General features: G+C 35.4%; 1 protein-coding gene across 3 annotated transcripts in view; it reads left to right on the plus strand.

Moving 5' to 3' along the window:
• PLEKHA3 (pleckstrin homology domain containing A3) overlaps positions 1–26618 on the plus strand; it is a 30755-nt gene that overhangs the window by 782 nt on the left and 3355 nt on the right. The window contains exons 1-8 of one of the 3 annotated variants that reach the window (XM_063113494.1): positions 3869–3903; positions 5819–5921; positions 7413–7568; positions 9897–10033; positions 11525–11689; positions 15055–15098; positions 16699–16814; positions 17503–17796. In XM_063113494.1, coding sequence (XP_062969564.1) covers positions 7436–7568; positions 9897–10033; positions 11525–11689; positions 15055–15098; positions 16699–16814; positions 17503–17630 — 723 coding nt within the window. In that variant the 5' untranslated portion in view covers positions 3869–3903; positions 5819–5921; positions 7413–7435 and the 3' untranslated portion in view covers positions 17631–17796. Of the gene's footprint in view, positions 1–3786; positions 3904–5818; positions 5922–7412; positions 7569–9896; positions 10034–11524; positions 11690–15054; positions 15099–16698; positions 16815–17502; positions 17797–26618 lie in introns of those variants that run through there. The other 2 variants (XM_063113482.1, XM_063113487.1) reach the window with 2 other exon arrangements.

Consider the following 26618-nt stretch of genomic DNA (forward strand, 5'->3'; position numbering starts at 1 on the left):
CAGAGTTGTCGGGGTATTGGACTGGAAGGTACCCTTTAAGATCAAGATGGAATTTTAAGAAATCTTTTCTATATTTCTTTTAATTTCCTTAACAGCACTGTTTACTTTAAAAGTACTTTGTTGAAGTTGTTCGAGCATAGCAAGCATGATTTTGGAAGCTGTCTCCAGATAATATTTTCTTAGGGATTGTTTGTCAATGAGGTGTCCTTACTTTTGGGAATTTCAGGTATTGTGTTAAAAATAGTGGAAGGGGAACAGGCAAGTCAATTTCACCCATGAAGTGGGTTGGGAGAACCCCGAAGAGATAGGTGTTTCTGTAGAAAGGAGAAACCGGCAAGGACATCCTGGTTTACTAAAAGTGCCTTGAATGTGAGTTGTAGTGCAATTTCTGCTGACTACTGACAGTAAAGGCAAGTCACTTATTCTCTCAGGATCTCAGGGTGGTCAACTGTCTTATCCTGGAGGTGCCTCCCAACTTCAGAGTTCTATAATCTCCAAATAGAGGAAGTGGAATGGGTTTAAAATAAATGTGAATAATAAACAGAATTCTTGGTCCAGCATAATGGGTGAATCTTGACTAGCTGCCCACTTATTCACTCTGCCAAAAGTATTGAACACTTTAGTAATTGAAAGGTACACCAACTTGTGTACACTGACCTTGTTCAAAGTCTGCACATAAACACTGTAAGTCTGAGCTACAGTTGCCTGTTTTTTTGGTTAATTGGAATGCTAAAGCCAGATTTATAGCTTTAACATTTTAAAAATTTTGTTTGGACTAAAAAGTCAAACAATTTATTTCTATAAATTGCCATTACGTGTTTTAACAGGAAACATTTATAAAATAAGACAAATATTTTTTATTAAGCATTTTCATTTGGGCGGTCATGAGAAGCACAGTTACACTGTTTAGTATTGTGTTAACTATAAGACAGTACAGTCTGTGCTTTGGGATGCAAATATCACCTCATTGTAAATGTTCATAAACACAGTGTCAGGGAGGTCATGCCAGGGGAACTGTATTAGTCTGTTCCTGTTGCTTATAATGAAATACCTGAACCTGGGTGATTTATAAAGAAAATGAAATTTATTGCTTACAGTTTCTGAGGTTGAGAAGTCCAAAGTCCATCTGGTGGTGGTGACAGTGATCCAGGGGTCTCACATTGCAAGATGGGGGAAGCAGAGAGAGCAGAGAAAGACAGACTCTCCTCTTCTTTTAAAGCCCTGAGAACCACGCCCCTGACCACCATTTTTAATCAGTTCACTACTGCATGGTCCTACAATCCAACACCTCTTCAAGGTTCCACCTTTCAATTACCATAATAAGATCTTCCACCTTCTTAACAGTCATGGTGGAGGCTAAGTTTCTAATGCATAAAACTTGGAGGACATAGTTCAAACTTCACAGTTCAAGTTTCAGTGAGTCTTGGGGGGATATAATTCAGTCCACTGCAGGAACCATTTATGGATAGCCCAGAGCAATGGGTGATTACCCAGATAAGTCATAATTTACAGAGTGAGGTGAAATGTGGTCTTGATGGTGGTTTTCTCATCTCCAGTGGTACCAAGTAACAGCTGGTTAAGCTTTTAACCACATGTGCTTTAAGTTTTAAGTCTTTGCAGAACATTTAGTTAACTTCTGGTATGCAAAGTAGAAACCTGATGAAATGAAATCTTTTGTTTGGAAGAATTCCATTTTTATAATTTATATTTGGCTCAGTGGCATGCTAATTTATTAAGTCAGAAGGATGAGCAGTTGTTCATATTAAGTGATCTTTACGGAAACTTCCAGTGAGTGATGGTATTATTTGAGAATGGTTTGTAGAAAATAAAGATTTCAGTAACATTTGGTAGTTTCAGATTCATACCTATAAATCTTTTTCACACATACAGTCCTATGTTATATAAATGTGTGAATCAATTAGAGATTGTTTATTAAATATTTCTTCAGAAAGGTGTGTAGAGATAATTAACAGGCTTAATTTGATTAATATATTCAACCATGGTCACCTTTCACGTTGCTACAAATTCTAAATGAATCATTTTGCTCAATAGTTGTCTTAAAGAGATATTGAATTGCAATAATGCAGGCTTGCAAAGTCATAATTTGTCCTAGAGGCACACTGGACTTTGGGTGGAGGAGTGTATTTTCACCACACCCTGCTTATAATTTGTTTGTCAAGGTAAATTAGTGTTTGGAAAGATAATATTTTCATCATTTCTGCATGTTCAATACAATATACTCCCACAGATATACTGCATGTCTGTACTCTCATGGATCACATGCAATATCTCACTTTTTTGGTATTCATTTGTTTATTCAGTCAATTGAGAAATAGATTTTTAGCACATGTTATGAGCCAGGCACCATTCTACTCGCTGGAAATGCAGTTGAGTAAGATAAAGTCCATGAACCAAAAGAACTAACCTTCTAATTTGCTAGGTCTCCTTAGGGAATACAGTGTTTCATAAAAATGAATTTTCCAGGTGTCTGAAACTTGCTTGTTTGTATTTTAATTATTTTGGATGCCTGTCTTTCTGAACTGTATTATGACATTCCCTGCCTTCTTCAACAGCTTATACAAAGTAAAATTTAACCATTTTTATGATGACTTAGCTTTGTCATTTTGGAAGTGTTACTAGTAAAGCCTTCTGGGGCGGTAAGTGCTGAGTCTGTATCAAGGTGTAAGAATGATCCCCACCCCCACCCCCGCCCCATCTGCTCTGTCTTGATACTGTCCAGTCCTAGAAAAACTAAGTCGATTACTCACATATCAGACTATGGATAAAGTGAACTGAATTTGAACACCCATGGTTTAAAAGGTGGATGAATTTTGATTCAATAGTCACAAGAAGAACAAGGACAGTCACACTGTCTCTAACATGGTCACCATGTTACTAGTCAGTGAACTGTTGTAAATTAGTAGCATGCGTGATAAGATTCCAGGGAGGGAGTCAGCACCAAGGAAAGCCGTCATCCTCACAACCACATTTGCCTTGGAGCCAACTCTGCGATGGATGTGTGCTCTAGTCCCTGAATAAATATCAATTAAATGAATGCTGTTTCTAACATTTCTGCCCTCGCTGTGGAGAAGCAGAGAATGGAAGAGGGGGGCGTGGTGGAGAATCTATGCTCTCACCACAGGATATGCAGCTTTTGTGTAAGAGTGAAATTTATTTAGCACTCACTGTGTGCAAGGGAATTTGCTTAGGTAACATGTATTTTACAAGAACAGGGAAGGTCACATTGCAAAATTGGAGGTCTAGGTGGCACCAGAGAAGTCATCTTGTCCAACCTACTTGTTCTGTCTGAAGACTGGGAAGTTTAGAGATTTATTGAAATGAGAAGATTTGCCCCAGATTATGGTTATCCAACTAAAAATGATAGTAGAGCTGGGGCTAGAATCTCCGTTTTCTGTTGCCTTTTCCATTACATTATAACCCCAACTTTGTTCCCTTTTAGGGGGAAGGGGGGCAGTTGTGTTGTACCCTGTGCAGGGCTGTTACTGAGGATAGGGTTATGGGCTGTTAATGAGAAGGTTGTGAGTCAGAATAAAAGTATTACTCCCCATACTTAAGCTGATCTAGGGATTTCCCAGAAATCTCTCCCAAAAAAGTAGAGATTGATGCAAGAACATTTTGAGCAAGGCTTGGCTATTAAAAAGTTCATTGTCAGAATGTTATTTGAGAGCCAAGAAATAATGTAGACTGCAAGTTTTGAAATCACAGTTTTCTTTGTGATGACAGTAATTTCTTTCCTTATTAAACTTTTATTTATTATCTTTGTAGGTTGGCAGCCTCGTTGGTTTGTTTTAGATAATGGAATCCTATCCTACTATGATTCACAGGATGATGTTTGCAAAGGGAGCAAAGGAAGTATAAAGATGGCAGTTTGTGAAATTAAAGGTAAGTGAATATATGGAATTAGAGGAATTTGAGGTTAGGTAGTAAAGGGTTCTTCAGCATACTAGAAACAATAGGAAAAAAAGCATTTGTAACCACGTAGGGATCTTCTAATACCATTTATTTCCTTAGCAGTCAAGAGTGTAACTTAGCATTGTTAAACACGGTTTTTAATAATTCTCCCTTTAGAAATTTACCTTGAATTGAAATTCAAAATATTTGTGCTGATCTTCCAATTTGGATTGGACAATTTCTTGTGGATGCCACTTTAGTGTTCATGTTAAGTCTACAAGTGTTCTATTTCATTCTCATTGTGGAAAGGTATTGTAAAGGTTGGAAGCCAGGCTGTGAAGATGAGGGGGCCAGCTTTGTAGGGTTTTGATAAAGTATGAAGTCAGAATCATAAACTTTGGTTCTTTTCTGAATTTGGAGATAAGATCTTTTGGGTGATAGAGATGGCTTCCTTTTCTTCCGAAAGGAGAGAAGTAAAGCAATAGGTCATGCTGTAATTTTCATGAAGGAAGGTGTCATAGACCGTTGATTCATTTGGGTGTGTGGTTGGGGTGTGTGGGGTAGAAGTTAGTGGAATGAAACCAGACAAGATGATAACGAAAAGTATTGAATTCTTCTTCAAAGAGAATTAAAGGAAAAACCGGAACACTAGAGGAGTGAATGTTAAACGCCCTCCAGGCCTTCCTTATTTCTCCTTTGTCGCCTGAATACTGTACTTGGCCTTCATGAAGAGTAGTTCTTTTAACATGGTGAGCTCTTGGTCATAGCTACCAAATACTCTAGAGTCACCTTACTACTCTAAGAAGTATGCATTTTCTTGTTCAGTGTAATCCAAAGCAGCAGCTCACGTGTTGTGCTACATTTTCCAGGGCTGGATTGTTACCTTCATGTGAATTTATGGCAGTTCTTAGTAAGATTTAGCCATGGAGACAAAAGAGAGTTTCTGCTTTTGGTGCATTTTCTTTATATACATGTCTGGTTCCTCACCTTCATCTCAGATTTGCTACTACTAGGGCTCTTTCTATTACAGTGATTCTGGACTTGGGGTAGATCATTGTCATCCAGGGGGATTTTTTCAAAATGCACACGCCTTGTTGTAATGGAAGGGAGTCATGGTTATATAAGATAGAAACCCTTCAGCCTGGTGTATTGTTACTTGCACGTTCCCTGAAATATATGGGGATGTAATTTTGTTATTTATCTTTAACAGACATACTGAAATGTGTACCCATAAATGTTGGCTTTCTGTGTGGTCATTTTTGGGGTCCATGTACTCCTTTCCAACTATACTATTATCACCCATAACATTTCAGAACTCCTCTTTTGGAGTTGCCTTATGAACCAATTTATAAATCACAAAAAAACACATTCAAAGCATTCATTTTTACTTAGAAAAAAAAAAGTGATGCTTTTATCTCATCTTATTCCCAGATTTGATTCCAAGTGAAATTTGGTCAGAAACCAAAACCACATTTAAAGTTCAAAAATTTGCCAGCCTTGAGGATATTTAAAAGATGGCTACAGAATTCTAAGGCAATTCCAAAACAGTTTCAAGCCATGGCAACATCATTTTTGTTGTTGTTGTTGTTAGTTGTTTAAAGTAATCATTTTATTAAAGACTAGCATAGTCTCAGAGAAGGGCATAAATCTTAAATAATGTTCAGCCTCAAGAATGTTTACAAAGTGAAAACACCAATATAACTACCACCCAGATCAAGAATTAGAATATTTCAGCATCTCAGAAGCCTCCCCTAGTCCCCCTACAAGGTAACCATTAATCTGACTTTTTATCACCATACATAATTACCCCTATATTTAATTGCTATGTTTAATTAGATATTTAATTTCTCTCAGGAATGTTTTGTAGTTTTGTGTATAAAGGTCTTGTCCATCATTTTTTCCCTAGGGACTTGACGTTTTGGAAGCATCATTTTTAAGTTTGTTGCCTTCTCAGGTGACAACATTGGAGGGGGCTGGCCTTGATTCCCTGATTGGATATATAAATTCTGGTATGTTTAAAAATGAATCATCTTGGGTGGCCGGTTAGGTCAGTTGGTTAGAGCTTGGTATTCATTTGTTTTCAGTCAATTGAGAAATAGATTTTTGGCACATGGTATGAGCCAGGCACCATTCTACTAACACCAAGTTCAAGGGTTTGGATCCCTGTACTAGCCAGCCACCAAAAAAAAAAAAAATGTCATCTTATTTTAGTTTCATCTTGTAGCAACATCATTAGAAATTAGAGCATTGCTTTCTTTTAAGGTAGGTGTTGGTGCTTTCACAAGTATAAGCAATTAGCAGAAAAGAGTTATTCTTTAGAGCTTTGGGATTTAAGTAGTTTTATACTAGTCTAGAAATCTTTTGCACCCTTCATTGATTATTGCATGGTTATATCTTTTAGTATCTATATCCAAGAATAGCCCACATAAGTAGAATAGTAAGATAGCAAAGCTTCTGTGGCATTTATTTGCCATAATACACTGAGCTTCTGGACAATATTTTCAGTAATTAATTATCTAAGTTGGGGCTTCTGCTGGACTTTCTGGGCCCCTCATAATTTGGCTCTTCCTGTCTTGTCCATTCATGAATATGAATATCACTTTGCAGTATGACAAAGTACTTAGGCTCCATTTAAGCTTGTTTCCTGATATCCTCAGTATGTTCTGTGTTTATTTCCTCATCTAGGCTTTTTCTCATGCAGTTTTTCTTCTAACCAAATCCTGCTGTCATCAAGTCCTTTTTCGTTTCCTATTTCTTCTTACCTTACTCTTGTAATTACATATAAAGTCTCTGCACCAAAGAGTTCAACATTTAAGTATTCTGATTACTTTTGGTGTGTCAGTTTGTTTCTTGGTTAAATTGTCAGCTCTGTAAGAGCAAAGACTCCTTTTTTTTCTCCCCCTCTATCTTCCTTCTAGCATTGCTGCTCTGAGCTGAGTAAATACTTGTTGATTAATGACAGTTACAGTTAAGACTTGGGATTGGTTCAGCATAATTTTTGATTAGCTCTCTTTTGTTAGACTATCAAGGGGTGTGTGTGTGGGAGAGAAGATGGAAGGAGGAGAAATGGTGAAGGTCTTTAAAATATACATGCCTTCCAGGTAATTATGATATGCCCTATGATCATGGGCATTCCATAGAACCACTGTTCCACTGGAAGGTGGCCAAAGTTGTTAAATTAGTAAAAACTATGCAATAAGTGTGATATTCATTGCACATGTATTTAAGATGGTATAGGTGGCCCCAAGGGAGGGTCTCGTTTCTCAGTACATATTTCTGTTTTCTCTTTCATATGCTGTCATCACTTTGACACCTTGTCGCCCGGAATCTATGTGAGAATGGTGGCTTGGAGGATGCCACTGGGGTGGTTCCTTAGGGAATGTCACTGCCTGCGCCGTTTTAGATGTATAAAGTGTCTAACGCTGTGTAAGAGTGATGATTTGACTCTCCCCAAATTACTTAAGTCTATAACTATATTTCCCCTTTGTTAATCATCATAGTTCATTCAGCAGACAACACAAGAATGGAATTAATCATTCCAGGAGAGCAGCATTTCTACATGAAGGCAGTAAATGCAGCTGAAAGACAGAGGTGGCTGGTTGCTCTGGGGAGCTCCAAAGCATGTTTGACTGATACAAGGACTAAAAAAGAAAAAGGTAGCTATAAATTTTTCCCTTGTGATGAGAGTACTTTCTTAAACAAATGTAAATTGTCCTGTCCACTTTTAGTAATCTGTCCTAAGGAAATGTTGAAGAAAATCTACATATACAGATCTTGATCATAGTAAAAAAATTTGTAAACAATTCAGAAGTATAAATTTAGGGGGATGGGTAAGTAAGCTACTTCTTTCATCAGCTGATCTATTATGTAGCCAGTAAACTGTTTACAAGAAATTTTAATGATGTGAGAAAATGCCAAAGGTTAACCAGTCATTGAAAAAAGCAGGATTCCAGATTACATACAGTTTAAACTGTATAGGTTAGTGTAGTTAGGCTGGCTTAGGAATGGTATGTAATAATTAGTCAAGCTGTTACCTTTGGAAGGGCAGTTTGTGGGAAGGAGACTCACTTTTCACTGTATACCTTTTGTACCTTTTAAATTTACTTTGTACATATACTGCCAAATCAAAAAGATTAGAACAAAATCAAAAGCAAAGCAAATGATTTATGGTATTAGTTCAATTATACACAGATATAATGTAAAAATAATGATAGTATTTATATCTTGATAGTGAGGTTGCAGTTTGATTTTTCTATTTTTTTCTTTTTGCCAAAAATATTCATTGAGTATGTATTTCTTTTGTGATTAAAAAATAATATAAGTTAATTGAATTAGTGGAAGCAACTGAATTACAGGAATTGAAAAATGGAGGCTGAGGAATAAATTTTCAAATATGTAAAAGAACATCATGAATAGAATATGACTAAGGGTAGCATAAGAAGAAATGGGTGTTCACAGAAGCCAAAAGGCTGAAACATCCCAAATATCCATAGACACGTGAGTGGATAAACAAAATGTGGTATATACATTCAATGGAATATTATTCAGCCTTAAAGAAGAAGGAAGTTCTGACACAGACTACAACGTGGATGAACCTTAAAGACATTATGCTAAATGAAGTAAGCCAGTCACAGAAGGACAAATACTGTATGATTCCACTTATATGAAATAGCCAGGATAATCATATTTATACAGACAAAAATTAGAATGGTGATTGCCGGCGCTAGGGGGAGGAAGGAATGGAGTTAGTGTTTAATGGGTTCAAAATTTCAGTTGGGGAAGATGAAAAAGTTCTGGAGATGGATGTTGGTGATGGTTGTATACAACAATGTAAATGTACTTAATACCACTGAACTGTATACTGAAAAATGGTTAAAATGATAAATTTTATCTTGTGTATATTTTACCATAATTTTTTAAAAAAAGGAGGAATGGACTTAAGTTTGGGCAGAAATTGATTTGGGTTAGATCAAATGGGCAGATAGAGCAGCTTTGGTCTACTTTAGCAAAAGTGGCATTGTGGTTAGTACCAGAAAGCAGTGCCACTGGCCTGACTCAGGGAATACAAAGGAATACTGTGAATATTTTTTCCGCATCTGCAGCTTATACGTCTGGTTTAAAAGGTATTGGCCTGTGAGTAGCTGAGATTAATGGCTGGATGTTTAGTTTGTCTGGAGATATTAAAGAGAAGAAAGTAAGCTCTTAAGAATTTTTTTTAAAAAATTTGAAAGCAGTATAATGTGAAAGGAACAGAAGAAAATAAATGAATATTTATATGCAATAATTTTAATTACATAAAAATTAAAAACTTCTGTATGCCAAAATATACAATAAAGAAAACTGAAAGAGAGCTAACAGATCTGGAAAAGTATTTGCAGTATATAGGGTAGATGAAAGTTTACTGTTTTTAATGTATAAGAGCTTTTGCAAATTATCAATTACAAAATATTTATGTACACATATTGTTTTTGTAAGCTGGCCGGTACAGGGAACAAATCAGTTTATGTATTACTAAGAGAAAAACCAAACTTCAGAGCTGGAAAAGATGTATGAGGGGTCTTCAAAAAATTAGTAGAAGGATTTGTGTTACTTTTAATTCTACTTTTCTACGAACTTTTTAAAGTACCCTTGTATAAAGGACAAAAAAGCCAATTCACAGAAGAACTACAGACACTTTTCAAATGGAGGATGAGTTAACAAAATGGAAATATCCTGTGTAAGACATCTAGGGGTCATAACCCTGTCTCTGGAAATTAATCTACCTAAACTTCATGGCAGTCATATGACTCAATTTTTTTCCATATGTCTAAAGTAAAGATGTTTCTTAAGGGTCTTCATGATCCTGTTTCCAAGGTCTCAAATCTCTTAAGCTGTATGTATTTATACTTACTTACTGCTTTATTTTTTTAAATGACTCCATTTTGCTGTATTGCCCAAAGAATATGAAAATTATCTAATTGGATGTTTATGCATGTTCCTTTTAGAAATAAGTGAAACCAGTGAATCTCTGAAAACCAAAATGTCTGAACTTCGCCTCTACTGTGACCTCCTGATGCAGCAAGTTCATACGATCCAGGAATTTGTGCACCAGGATGAGAATCATTCATCTCCCAGTGTAGAGGTATAACAAAGAGGACCCCTTGACATCTGGTTATGCTTTGTAGTATGCTGGGGAGTCCTTAGTCATCCCATAAGACGAGAGAGAAGCGTTTCACAAAGAGTTATTTTCAGCTATTCTGGGCTGTCCCTACTGTAGACTATCTGGAAATCTGTAGCATCTTCTAGGTTGTGTGTGTGTGTAGCCAGAGTAGAGCAAGAAGCAGCACATTTCTCCAGGGAACCATGGCCTATCTTTGCAGCAGCTATTTTGATAATTTGGAGTTGGGGTGGGGAAGCAGCATTCCAGGCTTTGTTCTCCAGGCTGATTGCATGAACTCATTGGATGACTGCTGTTCTCTTTCTCTTGGTGGTAAGGTCCCAGCTTCAACTACCGAACACTTGATAACTTTCATAAAATAACTTAAAAAAATATCCTTCTCAGAACAATGATGTAGGAATCAAAATTTAGATTAGTAGGATCTTGCTATGAAATAGGCTTATTTTTTCTGGTTAAGTAGGATCAGTGTGGAAAGGAAAGTCTTCTCAAGGCGTGGTTCCCGGTCCCCTTCTGCCTAACTTGGTAGAAGTGGGACAAGAAATCTTCCTCTCCTGTTGGGGAGGAATCTTATGTGAGGTGGGCTGTGTTTGGCTTTGGGTACCTTAAACCCTAAGGGCACTGAACTGTTTCATCACAAGCTCTTTGGAGGTAGGGGCGCTCACATTTGCTCCAGCAGCTCAATGACAGTTATCAGGACCTAGGCTTATTCCATCCTTCTGCTCTGCCATTCTTGAGGTGTTGGGTTTTTCTCTTCATGTCCCGGGCTTCAAGGTGACTGCCAAGGTCACAAAGAGACAGAAGGCAATGGAGTAGCCAGCGTGGAGAGAGACCTTCTCATCTTGTCCTTGAGTTTAAATCAAGAAACAAAAATTCTAGAAATTCCCCAGTAGGCGTTTCATCATCTTTTTGTCTGGCTCAACGAAGACTAGGAAAAATGAGTATTTGACAAAGGGTAATGGAATAGCCATGACTGGATTAGATCAGTCTGTATTCATCCCCTGGGGTCAGGGCGCTTTGCTGTCCTAAACAAAATTGGGTTTTTTATTCTACCAAGAAAGAAATGGGAGAATGGGTGTAGGTATGAATTGTATTGCTAAGTAACTCGCAGGATGTTCCACTGCTGGAACCACCTTTGGAATTCTGATAGATAGATAGAAATTGCATTTAGGTTAGGGTTCTCTGAGATAAATTTTTGCACACAATTTTAAAATGGAATTTTTGATTTAAATGCAAAACTTCTTTTTTCTTGGAATTTAATTTCATACATTGTTTACCTAAGAGAAAGATGTTTCTTATTCATGTATTGCTTTAATTTTCTAACGTAGCATATTTTAAATAAATTCAAACATAACCTAGTAATGTATCCACTGGGGATGTTTCATTACTTGATTATAAAGTTGTGCATGTTTCTACTTGTGTGCAAGTCTTTTCAAGTCTTTGTGTGTAACTTTTCAGAGCATGAATGAAGCTTCTTCTCTGCTTAGTGCCACATGTAATACATTCATCACAACGCTTGAGGAATGTGTGAAGATAGCAAATGCCAAGTTTAAACCTGAGATGTTTCAACTGCCCCATCCGGATCCCTTAGTTTCTCCTGTGTCACCTTCACCTGTTCAAATGGTTAGAACTTGTTTTTTTCCTAGTGAAGTTGCATGTGGGTTTTTTTTTTCATTTTTATTTTTGAGGGTGGAAGCAGGCAGTTAGGGGTGGGGGGAACAGTCAACAGGTCGTTTGTACTCATATTCTGTATTGGAGCTTCTCAGCTGATGAGCTTAGCACATGTGCCAGTGTCCTGATCCCCTCCCCCTCAGAGGGGCTGTGTCCTGCCTGCCTACAAGCTGCTTTATCCATTTACCCCAGTGTTCCAGGAAGATATGATGGCACTTCAAAAAGTCCATGGAAAGATTTGTATTATCTTTTAATTATATTTTTCCATGAACTTTTTGAGGTACCTTTGTATTATAATGCACTGTGTGTGCTGTGACACAGAAAAGGTTGGGGAACACTCTTCTACTTAGTAAAAGCTTCACAGTGGGGTGATGTTTTACTCACATTGGGGTACCATTAAGCAAATCTTTAAAAGAGTTGTAAGGAGTTAGAAACATGTTCCAGTGGGAACAGTATTTTGTAGTCAGTATTTGGATTTGAATCCTCTGAGTAGGCAAGTTACTTAATCTCTGGTCATCGGTTTCTTCATCTGTAAAATAAAGTGTCTTCTACAGAGGGTCATTGCAAAGGCTCTAACCTGCTTAATGTTAGGTGCTTAATGTTAGTTTCTTACCTCCTGATTATACTGAGTGACAGGTTCACTTTTGTTGGGGGTGGTTGTCTTTTCCAAGCTAACAAACTTGTTTTAGCATGCTGTAGGGAACGTTTATGTGAGATAATGTTTGATGAGACATTAAATTTTTTTCATCAAAGTGTTTTTAAGATTCCATTTGTAGTAGGAAGAATGTCACATGGCTACTGTTTTAGCAACTACCTGAAGACTTATTTGTTAGAAGAATGGAGTCAAACTTATTTCCAGATTCTTTTACCCACTCCAGCAAATTTAGTTATGTGAGATTTAGTAAAGATTATTGCCTACATTTATTTAGAGCTTTGTTTTCTAATCATATGATGAACTAATAGTGTCCTTTGAGGCAAGTGTACCATGAAAATAAATATTATGGTCATATTACTTTGGGAAATTTTGGTTAACTTAATGAATTGGGTTTCTCTGTCTCAATCTGATAGGGACAGCCTGGTAGAACTTCTCAGTCTTTTTTATGGTGAAGTGTATTATGAATTTCTGGGAAGGAGAGGTAGTGTGCAGTCATTCTGAAAATTTATTTGACAATTGAACCCTTTTTGTTTTTTTTGAATACCGTCTCATAGAACTATGGTGTTCAGCAGTACACAGTTTGACAGTGTTGCTTTTTTTTTTTTGACTGGTAAGGGCATCGTAACCCCTGGCTCGGTGTCGTCTGCACTACGCTCAGCCAGTGAGCACACTGGCCATCCCTATATAGGATCCGAACCCGCGGCCTCGGCACTATCAGCGCTGCACTCTCTCGAGTGAGCCACGGGGCTGGCCCAAGAGTGTTGCTTTTTAGAACAATTATAGATATGCTGTAAACTGTTAAATAAAATGTACAGTGAACAAAAAACCAATCTTGTGAAATAGATGTATTACAGTGCTGTAATGTTCCTGAGGTTTATATACAAAGGGTACACTTTTTTTTTTTTTAAAGATGTGCTTTCTCGAGTCAAATTTTATAAAAAATACCTCAAAGCTGCCTTGTTTTTACATTGAACTTCTCATGAAATGCCTTCTGTTACAATTGCTCTGTAGTCCAGAGAAGTCACGTGTGTATTTTTTGTATGAGAAACTATAACTGTTTCTTAAACCAAAGCCTTTCGTCAGTAGAAAAATTATAGGAAATCCGATAAGTTAATCTAGGAGTTAATAGATTAGAGGTTGCCTATTTTTCCTAGCTATGCCATTTTACTTGATTCATAAAGCAAGAATTGTGGCTTATATGGGCCAAGCCCGTGGCGCACTCGGGGGAGTGCGGCGCTGGGAGTGCAGCGACGCTCCCGCCACGGGTTCGGATCCTATATAGGACTGGCCGGTGCACTCACTGGCTGAGTGCCGGTCACGAAAAAAGGCAAAAAAAAAAAAAGAAAAAGAAAAAAAAGAAAAAAAAAGAATTGTGGCTTATAGTAATTAGTTCTGAAGACGCATAGCCTGGAAAGTAAGGTAAAACAGTCTTTGTGGGAAAAAATTTTTTAATAACATGAGCTAATTATATGGAAAACTTATTTTTAATATAAAAATTTATTTTTTATATAAAATAGAAAGCTGCAATATTTGAGAATTCCAAAACTTTAATCTTTATAACCATTTTATGTAGTTAATCTCATCAAACCCATTTGAGAATAAACTTGCATTTAACTTTTTTTCAAATCATCATGAAAGTTAAGACAATTGTCATTTTTGACAATTGAGTGATTATTGTAGTGGGTAGTCATTGGGTGAATAATCCTAAAGGAAGTAATTTCTGTTAAAGGAGAATTTAATGTCCACTTGCATCTTAATATCAGTCTTACTAGCTCTTCCTATACTACAAATTGGGTGGGTCATGTCTGTTATTATTTCCACAGGGATTTATCAGAGTTGCTAGTGGCTCATGTTCTAAATATAGAGGGCATTTACATAACATAATGTTAGACCTGGACTTATAAGACTCTTGGACCCATGCATATAAAAGCAATCATCTTAAATCTTTAGTATAAATGTTGCTTTTCTGCTACCTTGTTAAACTTTGAAATGATCTTTTACTTGGCTGTCTACCTCTATTCTTTGATGGAGTAGTTGGATCTTCTAAATTATGTTTAGTAGTTGTCATATTTAATAAATATTTAATAAATATGACAAATTCTAAACATCTGCTTAATCAGATATTTATTTTTTAAGGATATGTTTTAGAAACCTATTCAAGGCTTAGCGTTCGTTCTTTAAAGACTTGAATTATTAATGCCATCAACTATGAAAATCACACTTTAGAACATCTGTGTATCAGCTACCTGAATAATGAATGGTAAAGAGAAGCTTTACTACCAGACTCTACTTCTGCCCTTTAAAAAAAAGAGAGAGATTTATTAGAATATTTTCTGCTTGCTAGATATTCTTTTTTATCACAAAAGGTGTGACTTTTTGGATTTGTTATGCATTCACTGTTCTTATATATACATGTATAATTCGGTTTTTAGCATTGAGAAAAGAATCCAGCATGTTTTTGGTATGCTTTTGGTACTTGTTAAGAAAGATTCCAATCAATGGCTATTAGGGAGAAAGCTTGACATTGTGTTAATTGTTGCTTGAATCTATAAAAGGTAAATATCTTTCCAGGAATCTTTTTCTGTGAGTAAATTTATGTTAATTATGATAATAATAATAAATTACTTGACATGAATTATGTTAATTTTTTAAAAATTTCTAGATGAAGCGTTCTGTCAGCCACCCCGGTTCTTGCAGTTCAGAGAGGTAAAATGCCTTTTCTTTTTATCAAGTTCACTCAAAATTATACCTACTTAGGGAAATTCGTTGGGACTTTAACAAGCAGTGTGGAATGTAAACTCTGTGTGGGTAAGATCTGGTTCTGATTTGCTCAGCATTATATGAGGGGTCTTCAAAAAGTTCATGGGGAAGATTTGTGTTACCTTTTAATTCTGTTTTTCCACAAACTTTTTGAAGTTCCCCTGCATTTGTTGGTAGATATCTCTTAGTGTTTAGTGTAAGGGCCTGGCCCCCAGAGTAGGTCATCAGTAAATAAAAAAATGAGTGAATAAATTAACCATCAAGGTAAGCATTCTGCCAGCTGTTCTACCTTTTTAGATGTTTGAAACATATTAAGTGATGGTTAAATACAAATTAATTTTTGATGTATCAGAGCTCCACAGCTGACGCTCATTTTACCTCAGCTTTTTATAGTATCATATATTCATGTTGAACTGTTACTTTATTAAGAAAGATCTTGCTTTTGAAAAGAGAGAAAACCACTTGATATTTTAAAGTATACACTCATATATACACATTCAAAAAATTTACCTTCTAGATAGATCCAGCCAATATCCTAGGTTGTTAACGCGTTCTTCATTTTGTTAGGCAATATTCTTTAAGTTGCTGTGGTTGTTTTATTTGGTTCTTTGGTGAGTGATGAAATTATAGTTACATTAGTATTTATTTCTATATGTTAAGACTGTTAAGTGCTGAGCCCTTATTATTGTTTTGTCATGTTTTATTTTTTTTCCTCTGAAGATTATGTAATCTTTGAACCCATCAGGTACTCAGAGGAGTCCAGCAATGTTTATAGCCAATCCTGTCAGACAATGAAGAGTTCAACCAAGTGAATTTTCTAGAAAAATGGAAACTTAACCTATGATAAACTTTTATTTTTATAAAAATTTTTCTAAACTTTTTTATCCTTATACTTAACGAAATAAGATACATTAAGAATTTTAAAAATTTACATTTTTCCTGATGATTCGAGGTTGACATTAAGTTTAGTGACATCAGGCTGTTATAAAATAATAGCTGAGGTATGGTTAGGTAGTGGTGATTTGCTTCTATGCTTAATTTTTTAGACTGATTTTTTAAAAAGTTTTTCTGGCCTCCTTCTGCAGTATTTATCTTTTCTTGCTGTTGTCAGTGAGTCTACCTCTAGCATGCTCCCTAAATTTCTTGCATATCCCTGCTAGTCTGCTAGTTTTGATCAAATACGGATTGACTTTAGATACATGAAATTGTGAAATCCATAACTTCTATTCAAACATTTGTAAAGCATCTGATACATCTACTGTCTTGCTGGACCCTTCCCTATAGAAGTCACTTCATCTCCATTGTACCCTCTTTCCATTTAGTTTAGCTCAGAAGCCGTATTCTTCAGGTTACTGCTTGATTCCAAATGGGTTGACTTGCTTGCGATTTGACCTCTGAATGAGTATAACATTGCTAACATAGGACATTGGGCATAAAAATAGTTCCTCTTTCACTTAAAGAGAGGACATTTAAAATTCCAGTCAAAATGAAGGTGCTTTCATTTGTTTAAGACCTTACAATTTAATGCTTTTTATTTAATTTGCAGAAGTAGCCATTCTACAAAAGAACCAGTGTCTACACTTCACCGACTCTCCCAGCGACGCCGAAGAACCTACTCGGATACAGACTCTTATAATGATATTCTGCTTGAAGACCCAGATAGTAAGTTAGATGGGTTCTCTCTCCTTCTTTGGCCTATTCAGCAAAGTTGTTGTGGGGCTCTGTAATTGGTAAATTTTGAAAATGTGTATAAATGTGCAACCTTGGAACAGCACTATGCCAATGTGTTTGTCTGTGTTTACTTCGAGTTGTGTGGTAGTTCTGTGTGTTGCATTTCACATGGAAAGGTGGCAACTTTCAGTGTGAGGAACCTTGTCAGCTTTGCTCAGAAAGTCTTATAATGAAAAGAGGGAGACATGAATTTAGTTTTAGTTCTGTTACCAATTGTGTGATCTTGGATAAGTGTGTAATCTATTTTGGGTCTTGGTTTCTTTACCTAGAAACAAGGAAGATACTAACAGCATTAAAACAATCAGGCTGAAAAAGTAGTAGTTAATTAAGAAAGACTAAATTCAATTTATCAAATATTATTGACTGCCCATGCCAGCCATGGTTCTAGCAAGGAAACAAAAACCTGTACTTCTTATAGTTTCATTATCTCATGAACTCTGAAGTTTCTTATTACTGTCAGTAGTTAAAAAGTTAGGTTTTTCTCTATGAGACAAACAAAAAATTAGCAGGAAGTGAAAGAAATTTCATGTCCTTACATAGGAAATTTAAAATGGTCTTTTACAGAGGACTGAAGTTAATATTGATGGGATATATAACCTTTTAATCAATTTCTTAATAGGACCTGTTCACTGTTCAAGAAATACACTTAATGGAGATTTAGCATCAGCAACCATTCCTGAAGAAAGCAGACTTACAGCCAAAAAAAAATCTGAATTGGAAGATCCTCTTCCATCCTTCTCTTCCTGAGGAAACCGAAGCGTCCGACTTCCTCTGAGTATTGCTATGCAAAAGCTGCTGTAATTAAACTGTTGTTATAGGGGGTAGTTTTTCCCTTTACTTAAGATTTCTCTGCACTTTATAGAATATTGTAAAACAAACAAAATACAGCCCACATACTTTTGAAGTGTATTTTATCTTTATATAGTTTATTTGCAAGAGTATTTTCCTAATAACTTCACAGTATGAATGTGCATCTTTTTTTTTTTTTTTTTTTTAAAGAAATGGTGTAACATTTTGACATCCGTAAGGACAAATGTAGATATTTTTCTAAAAAACTGTGAGGGACTGACAGCTTGGTCAGTGGGTATTGTAGTTTATAAACATGAAATCTTCTAAGGTTTCAGTTTGACAGAAGTGTGACATATGTAACATGTGCCATGGACCAAATGGTCACTTTACCCCAGCTAAAAATGAGTTACGATAGCAGCTTGATGGTGATTGTATTGTATTCCTTTAAGCAAAAAGGAAACGCTTAAGTATCTTTAGCCCAAATATCATGATATATTGAGCATTTTCCAACAACCAGACTGTGTTGTCCTTCACATGTGAAGTTGACACTACTGATTTGTCAATACCAAACGTTGGGTTAAAGTATTTAATTATTATTTATTTATTTTTTTGTTGCATCAAAAGATAATTGCATCCTCACTTTTGTGACCTACCAAATTTAAGATGTGTACCATTGTTATTTACCTTGTTCTAGAAAAGAGGTTAATGTTGTAGTGACCTTGCTCACTTACATGAAGAAATAAATGACTTTCAATGGAAGAGGATTTTAGTGATTTTTTTTTCTAAAATAGACATTAAGCTGCTGTTGTAAGGTATTGTTTGCAGCTCTTTAGAATATCTAGAGACTTTTTTATTTATGAATATTTATACGAAAAAGGAATTCTGTCAAGATGATTGCTCTACATCACTTGACAATGTTATTATTTAATTCAAGAACAAATAGCAATTTTTGGTAGTGTCTGTTCATACCTATTGTCAATGTTTGCCTTGTAATTTGTTTTTTTGAACTCTGGGGTGACAGTTTTGCCCAAGGTTTTGGATAAGGAGCACTTTAAAACAAACGGGTTTGATGTTTTTAAGTATTTAATCATATGTTTAATAAATATGTGGTTTTTGCATCCAAACTCATCATATAATACATTGTATTTTTTACACTCATTGATATTCTGTGTAATCTTTATTAAGTGCTAATAGTATTTTTAATGATTTGATTTTGTTTGTATATTTGGCCTGCTGGTAAATATACAGATGAAGCACACTTGTAGTTTTTGTTGCCTGTGAGGTTAGAATAGTGTGGCCTATTTCACTTTAAATTTCTCTTGTAAGTTTATGTGGGAATTTTTTTTTAAGAGTTAATATTTGGTATTTTCTAAAATAAATCTGTAATTATAGTCTTTCTTAAGTTTGAAATGGACATAAAAAATCTATAAACGATTTATATACATTAATATGTATTTGGATAAACTGTATGCTACATTAAGTGTTTGTGATTTTAAATAGCACACAGGTCATTAGACTACTCTATATTCAGTGGAATCTTTTTCTTCTCCAAATAAGTTGTGTTTCATATGTTTAATTTGAAAAAAAAAAGTTTGGTAGTTTGATAGTGTAAGTTTTGATGTTGAGCAGGTAATCAGGTTTTTTACTTTTTCTTTTTTGTAGTCAGAACCCTCACAGTGGTAAGACCATGAAGGTCAAGGTGCTACTGATATGGAGTTTTTCTTGTAGTTAATTTTTTTTTGAAGTAAGAGGTTTATAATGAAAACATTATAACAAACTTCTGAACTCATAGAAAATAATCAAGCCCATTTTTTATTGCTTTACCCAAATAGGTAAGTTCATGAACAGTTTTCTGTAAATATTTTTTAAATAAAATGCAATCATTTCTGGTTTGTATCATTTTTTTTCCCCATTGAAACAGGTGCTTGAACAGGTTTGCTGTATTCCTAAGTATGGCTTTTATTGTGACTTGGAGCCACATTTTTTCTGTTAGGAACCAAACACATTTGTGAAATCATTTTTTTTTTTTGAGGGAGTATAAATATTTTTTGAATTATATCTAGGCTTTGATCAGTGAATTAGTAGCATGAAACAACTTGTAAAGTTTAAGGGAACATTGCATTTTGAGGAGCCCTATATATTTTCAAGTGTGCCTGACTTTTCTGAATTTTTTAAAAAAGATGAACCAAATAAGAACAAGTCTGTAAGAATTTTAGCTTGTCAGATTTTTCTGTAATTTGTAGTTTTCGGTTGTCCCTTTTTTGCTTTGCCTAGACCATGAGGTGATTGAGAAATCTGGAGACTTTCTTGGCATATCAGTGACCTTCTAAGCAAAACCAGTACTTTCTTTGCATTTTAGGTGCCTGGTCCCTGTTCTGTGGGATTGCAAGACTCCATGATCAAAGGGACCTCCATGATAATTTTTTTTAAATGAACTAAATTTGAATTTTTTACATTACATTGGATTATTGTGTTATCTTCAATCAGGACAAGTCCAGAAATGGATGCTTTGCTTAAATTCTAGGGAAAGAGATAATGTATTTTCATTTCCACGAATGCCCTAGAACCGTTGACCCTGAATTGTGGTTTTTCACTATGCATTATCACATTTAGAAATTTTGAAATCATCACAAGATCTCAGGAAATATATCCTTGTAATATGTTGATACTAGACTGCTGTTACTAATTCTATATACATTATAATATCATTAATTTGGACTCTGCTAATGCTTCTTTTATTTAATGAGGTGCCTCTAGGTCTATCTTTTGAGCCTTGCTATTGCTACTTGGTGCAGAAGGAGTATCCTGGCCTGAAAGAAAGCCAGATTAGGCTGCAATAGCTCTTTCAAGGAGGTCTCTCTCTTAATATCCTTGGTGGGTAAGTAAATGGTAGGTAGCTGGTAGATAGGACTTCTTTTATCTTCCTAATTCCCCAATTCTCTCTTTGAATTCATGCTAAACTTGTAAATTTAAATTCTTATCTTTTTTACAATTTATCTTTCTTTTTATTAAAGCAATTTGTGCACATATTAAACTTTCCTAAGAAAAGGTACATGGGAGGTAAAGATTTTGAGGCTTTACAGGTCTGAAAATGTCAGTACTCTTGTTCGATTGGTAGTTTGGGGTCTGCTGAAAGTAATTTTCCCTTAGAATTTTAAAGGCAGTGCTCCATGGTCATGTAGCATTCAGTATTTCTCTGAGAATTCTGATACCATTGCTTTACATGGAACATGTTTTTATACTCTGGAAGCTTTTAGGAGCTTCTCTTTGCCCCTGACATTTCATAATAATATGGGGTTCTTTATTCATTCTTTTTGATTGGTACTTGGTTTGATAGAGTCTTTCAATTTGTAGACTTATCTACTTCAATTCTGGGAATTTTTTTGTGTTGCCTTTTTGATAATTTTCTCTCCTCCATTTTCTTTGTCTTTTATTTCTTGAATTCCTGTTGTTTGAATGTTGGAGCTCCCAGATTGATTTCCTAATTCAAAAAATCTTTTCTCTCCAGTTGCTTTTGAGGTTGTATTATATTTGTTCTTTTTGTTATCCTCCAGCTCATCTGTTGAATTTTCTTTACCTATATATATTTTAATTTCTAAGAAATCTTTTTCTCTGTTACTTTTTCATAAAACCCTGTTTTTATTTTATAGATTCAGTGTCTCCTCTTATCTCCCCAAGGATAAAAGTATGGGTTTTTCTCATGTTTTTCCTGTTTCTTGCAATGTTTCTATTTTTTCCATGTTTCTCTTTTCTGTTTGTTTTGGACTCTGTCTCATTCTGAAGCCTTTCTTAGAAAGTTGGAGAGATCATATTCATATTAGTCATGTACACTAAAAAGTTAATTTCCTAGCTCTTTATATGTGGCTTGGGTTTATCAGTTGTCTCAAGGGCCATCAGAGAGCTGGCTTTTTCTGATGGGGTCCCCTAAATTTCAGTGGAGGTCTTTTCTTTGGGGCCATTCAGTTTCTCTACAAAATTGGGTTCTGGCAATAAGGTAGGAGAAGAGGGCTAAGGACCCCATAGTTTGTATGATGGCTTTTACTTAATCCCTCCATTTTCAGCCTCTCTCATGCTCCACCCACCCCACCCAAATTCTCCTCCATGGTTGGTGACCCTCAGGTTCAGTTTCTCCTGTAGATGGATGTGGGGATGGGGTGGATCTGGGATCCGGTTGTTCTTTGTACAGACTTCTAGTCCTAATTAACTAATTTTTCAGTACTGGTTTTTATCTTTATAAACTTTGTTGAAATCTCATGGCTTTATAGTCTGTTCTCTTGGTGGATTAATACCCTTTATACTCCTTTAATGTCTTTTTGGTGGGATTTTGGAGGTAGAGGAAATAGTCATGTGGTCAGTCCACCATGTTTAACTGGAAATCTAGATTTAAATTCACATGGTGTGTAGAAAATAAAATTTCTTTAGTATTATTCCATAATTCATTCTTTTCACTCTAGTGATTTTTAATTCATATGGTTTTACTGTACGACCTACCTCTTAGGGAAGTGAGGATTAGAAGAATCAATTCATGAAAAGCACTTAGAATAGTGCCTGGCACATAGTATGTATTAAATGTGTTGGGTATTGTTAATATTGTTGTTACCATTATTATTGTTACTGCTATCACTTTAAATTCAGTGACCCTTTGAGACTTGAATGAAGGTGTTTTACTATAGGAAGAAATATTTATATATGGGAAAATCTAGTGCTTGATAATATTGACCCTTTTACATGAAATGTTCAGATGTTAAATGTTATCTTTATAAGAAACATTAAAGCCTTAAGAAATCCAATCAGTAGTAGTTACTTTAAAAGTTTTTAAAAAGTATAAAAATTTTAATATGCTTTTAAGCCTTATTGGTATTGTTTTGTTTTTATTATCTAAATATGAAGTATAGAGAAAAAAATTATGGAGATGTTTATTATGCCTTACCTACAGCCAGAAGATTTAATACTCTGAATATATAAAGTACAGAAAGAGAGGAATAGTAGATTCTAGTCACTGCATCCATAAGCTTCTTGTGAATGCTTGTACACCTTTCAGAAAATGTTGTGGACTTATATAACGCAAAATGTCCGCATTTATTCAATAGGTAAAATTCTAATTTAACTATTTTATAATCAAAATGTTTTTGAGGAAGTTTTATTTAAATACTGTATTCATTTTTTTATTGTTCTGCTTCAGATTGGTTTTTATATGTTAATGTTTCAAAACAATTAAGATAATTGTGTTCTAGGTGGAAGCTACTCTGAGCCTAAGTTTTTAAATTCTTTCAGATATTAAGTATCTTTTCCATGTCTGGATAAGAGGGGTGTGATAACACAATTCTCATTTTTAGAGGGGAAATGGGAGTAGGTGATGGCACTGCTTTTTTTATGTTTAGTGAGCTGCATACTTTGGGGAAGGGGACTTTTATTTGTAAGCGCATTAGCATTCTCACTCACTGAAGTAGAGTCCGTGGTTGTGGGAAATGGCTGTAAGTACCAGTACCGCTAGAGAGGAGGAATTTTTCTACAAAAGGAATGGCCAGTTGCTTAGTGTGAATAAACCTCTTTTCAAATTATCAGGATAACTTTGGTAGTACAGATGGAACAGGTGGACTTAGCTAAAGTAAAATAATGCCTGCTATTAGGTTGATGCTGGCATTTTCCCCTCTCCCTGAATGTGACTATTACTGTCTTTATTGCATCCCCTTAATATCTGCTTTGATATCTCATCCCCTGAGCTTCAATGTCTACATCTTTGGAGTCTTTACGCTGCCTCTTCTCCAAATGCAGTAACTAATCTAGTATATTTTCTTTCTTTTTTTAAAAAATTGAAATGTATTGATTATAAATATTTGTGGGGTACAGAGTTGGATATCAATACATGTATACAATGTATGATGATCAAAGGGTAATTAACATATAGTATATTTTCGTAGGTGGAATTTGCCCTTTCTGTTCTGTAATATTCTCCCCTTGCCCCCCAAAAAGACTTTTTTTGGTCTCTTTGATAATAATATATTTTCGAACATTTACTATGGACCAGGCACTTTACCTCATTTTAGCCTCATAACAAAGATGTTAAAGTGCAAGAATATAAGAGCAATTAGGATGCACAGAACATTAACTCATATGTGATTGATTAGAATGATATTTTATTATATCCTGAAATACTAAGTGTTTAAAGTATCTTTATTTTATTTAGTATTTCAGATGATAGATGTCTTGAATTTTTTGGACTAGTGTTAGTTGCTAAATAAATAACTAATCCACAATTTATCCACAAAATCCAGAATGTATGGCAAGGTGGATTAAGTTTGATTAATTGCTATAGATAAACCAAATGGACAGGGATGTTAATGTAAAGGGATATTAATGGATTAAGCAATTCATTTGACACCAATGAGGGGTAGTTTCCATGGGTAATATATTCAGAATATCAAAGATGAATAAAATGATATGACTATAATGAATTTCCTGCTCAGTTTTATTCTGTCAGTCAGTGTGGGAGTGTGAGAGAACTGGGTATTTCTCACAGAAATACAAAAACTGGGTATTTTTTTAAAGCAATACCTGAATATACACTCTTTATTAAACAATCATTTATACAATATGAATAAGCCAAAATTCATCTTGGCACCTCCTCCCCCAGGAGTAATCGCTCTTTTCTGGTATGTATTCTTCCAGATGTTTTTCCTTTGTATTGACTTTCATATGTAGATATACTTTGTTTGGATTAGCTCATCAATAGCAGGGTGGTTAAACAGTGGCACAGTTATATGATACTGCTGGTAATAAAGTGGCTGGCTTTACTTGAGTATTTTTTGTGTGTAACAGTTGAACAATTCTGACCCCTAACATTGTTGGCCAGACAGGCATTCTTCCCCTTTCTTTTTCTTTTATTTTTTTATTTATTTTTTTATTTATTTATTTTTTGCTGGAAAGTACAGGGATAGAATCCTGGACCTGGGTATTATCAGCATCATGCTCTAACCAACTGAGCTAACTGGCCAGCTTTTCTTTTGTTTTCTTTTAATAACTTTATGCAAGGAACTGTGAATTGATTGCCTTTTTTTTTTTTTTTAGATGGCTAGAATAAGGCCATTTTCCTTTGGAAGACCATCCTAGAGTTCCTATAGCTTTTATTTAACTGTGTATGTGTGAGTGTGTGAGTGTTTGTGTGCATGCACATTTGTATGCATGCTTTCTTGGTTGTGGAAAATACAATTTGGAATCACTTGTATTTGGTTTTACAATTGATTTTAATAGTTTAGCTATAAAAGATGAACCAGGTTTGCTGTAGAAGTTACCATGACTTGGTCAAAATAGAGAGTCACGGTTTTTTGTTTGTTTGGCAGCAATCAAAAGTGTGGCCTGGAGATAGTAGGGTTTAAGCAACAAGATTTTCATCAGGGAATATATACATGTCCATGTATAGATTAAAAATCTTCATTTGACAAATTTATATGGTAAATGAGCATGCAGTGAATACCTTTTAAATGTTAAGACTGTACTTGAATTAAGCAGGAAATTTGTGTACTGTGCCCTTTTCCTGTGGTGTTTGTGATTGCTAGGGGTTGCTAGGTTATCCGTGTGTTCCGGCTTACCTTCAGGATTGGCAAACTCAGGTTATCGTCCAAAGCCCCTTGCCATGGTGTCCCATCTTGGGTAAGGCCTTAGAATATGATCCCATTTAGCTTTCTTATTTATTTGTTTGCTTTCTTGTTTGGCATTGGTTGGCTAGAGAAAAATGTGTGGCAATAAATACCTATGGTTTAGCATTGTGACCATAGATGGCAAACTGCCTTTTTTTTTTTTTTTTCCTTCTGTGCCAACTCTGATCAATTAGTTGTGGCTTCCAGGGATCTGAATTTGAGGCTAGGATTAGCAGAAAGTGACCTATCTACTTGATTAAAGATGTCAGCATAGGCTTGGTAAGAGGGTGTGGGGAATGGTGGCAAAGATATCTGCCATTGAGAATACAGGGCAATGATGACAGTCTGCATAATTTTGCTAGATTATGTATTTTTAACCACCCACAATAAGCAGAGTTGAACAATTCATAATCGATTCCCTGTTTTCAGTTTCTACAGTCCAAGTAGGATGAACTTAAACATATGTATATTTTTAAAATGGAAACAAACATAGCCCATCATCTCTGTGTTCAGGCCAACTGTATATGTATGTATAAGTAGTATATATCATTCACTTACTAGTAGTGCCTTTATGAATTTGAAGACCTTTGCAGCCTTGACATGGTGCTAAGGAAAAAAAAAGTGCCAATACCCTTTTAAAAAAGTATACGTTTAGTAAGTGAAATTCAATAGCATAGGGCCGACCCCGTGGCTCTGTGGCGCTGGGAGCGCAGCAGCGCTCCCGCCGCGGGTTTGGGTCCTATATAGGGATGGCCGGTTCGCTCACTGGCTGAGCGCGGTCACAAAAAAAAAGGACAAAAAAAAAATTCAATAGCTTATCAGTGCTTTACATAAGTCACCTTTGGTGTTTAGGTCACCCTTAGTCATCACTTGGGAGAAGAGTTTTAGTTCATTTGTGGTTTTGCTTAAGTAGCAAACCTCCTTAGAGAGACAGTTGTCCTTCTTTCTCCTTGCTGTGTTATATTAACGTAAGCCACGACTCTTGAGGGGAAAATGCACAGATTGCAACTTTTCCTTCTTGCTTCTATGAATCAGGCCATGTTGGCCACACACTGTCCTTGTATGTGAGTAGAGTCATGAAGCCTGGCAAAATGTACTAATGAACTATCATTTTTTTGGTCTCATAACAGTCTCTTCTTGGGGACATATGGCTTCTTTGCAATAGTGTTTGCATCTGTCACTTTTGGGAATTTGACTCCTGCAAGTGTTTTTCTTTCTTTTGGGGGAGTGTGATGGGAGTGGATATAGTCTTAGATGATGTTTTTAATAGTTGAAATCTGTAAGTAGCTTGGCCTAGAGAAAATGGAAG

Source organism: Cynocephalus volans, chromosome 1 (assembly GCF_027409185.1).
Source record: "Cynocephalus volans isolate mCynVol1 chromosome 1, mCynVol1.pri, whole genome shotgun sequence".
Classification (NCBI taxonomy): domain Eukaryota; kingdom Metazoa; phylum Chordata; class Mammalia; order Dermoptera; family Cynocephalidae; genus Cynocephalus; species Cynocephalus volans.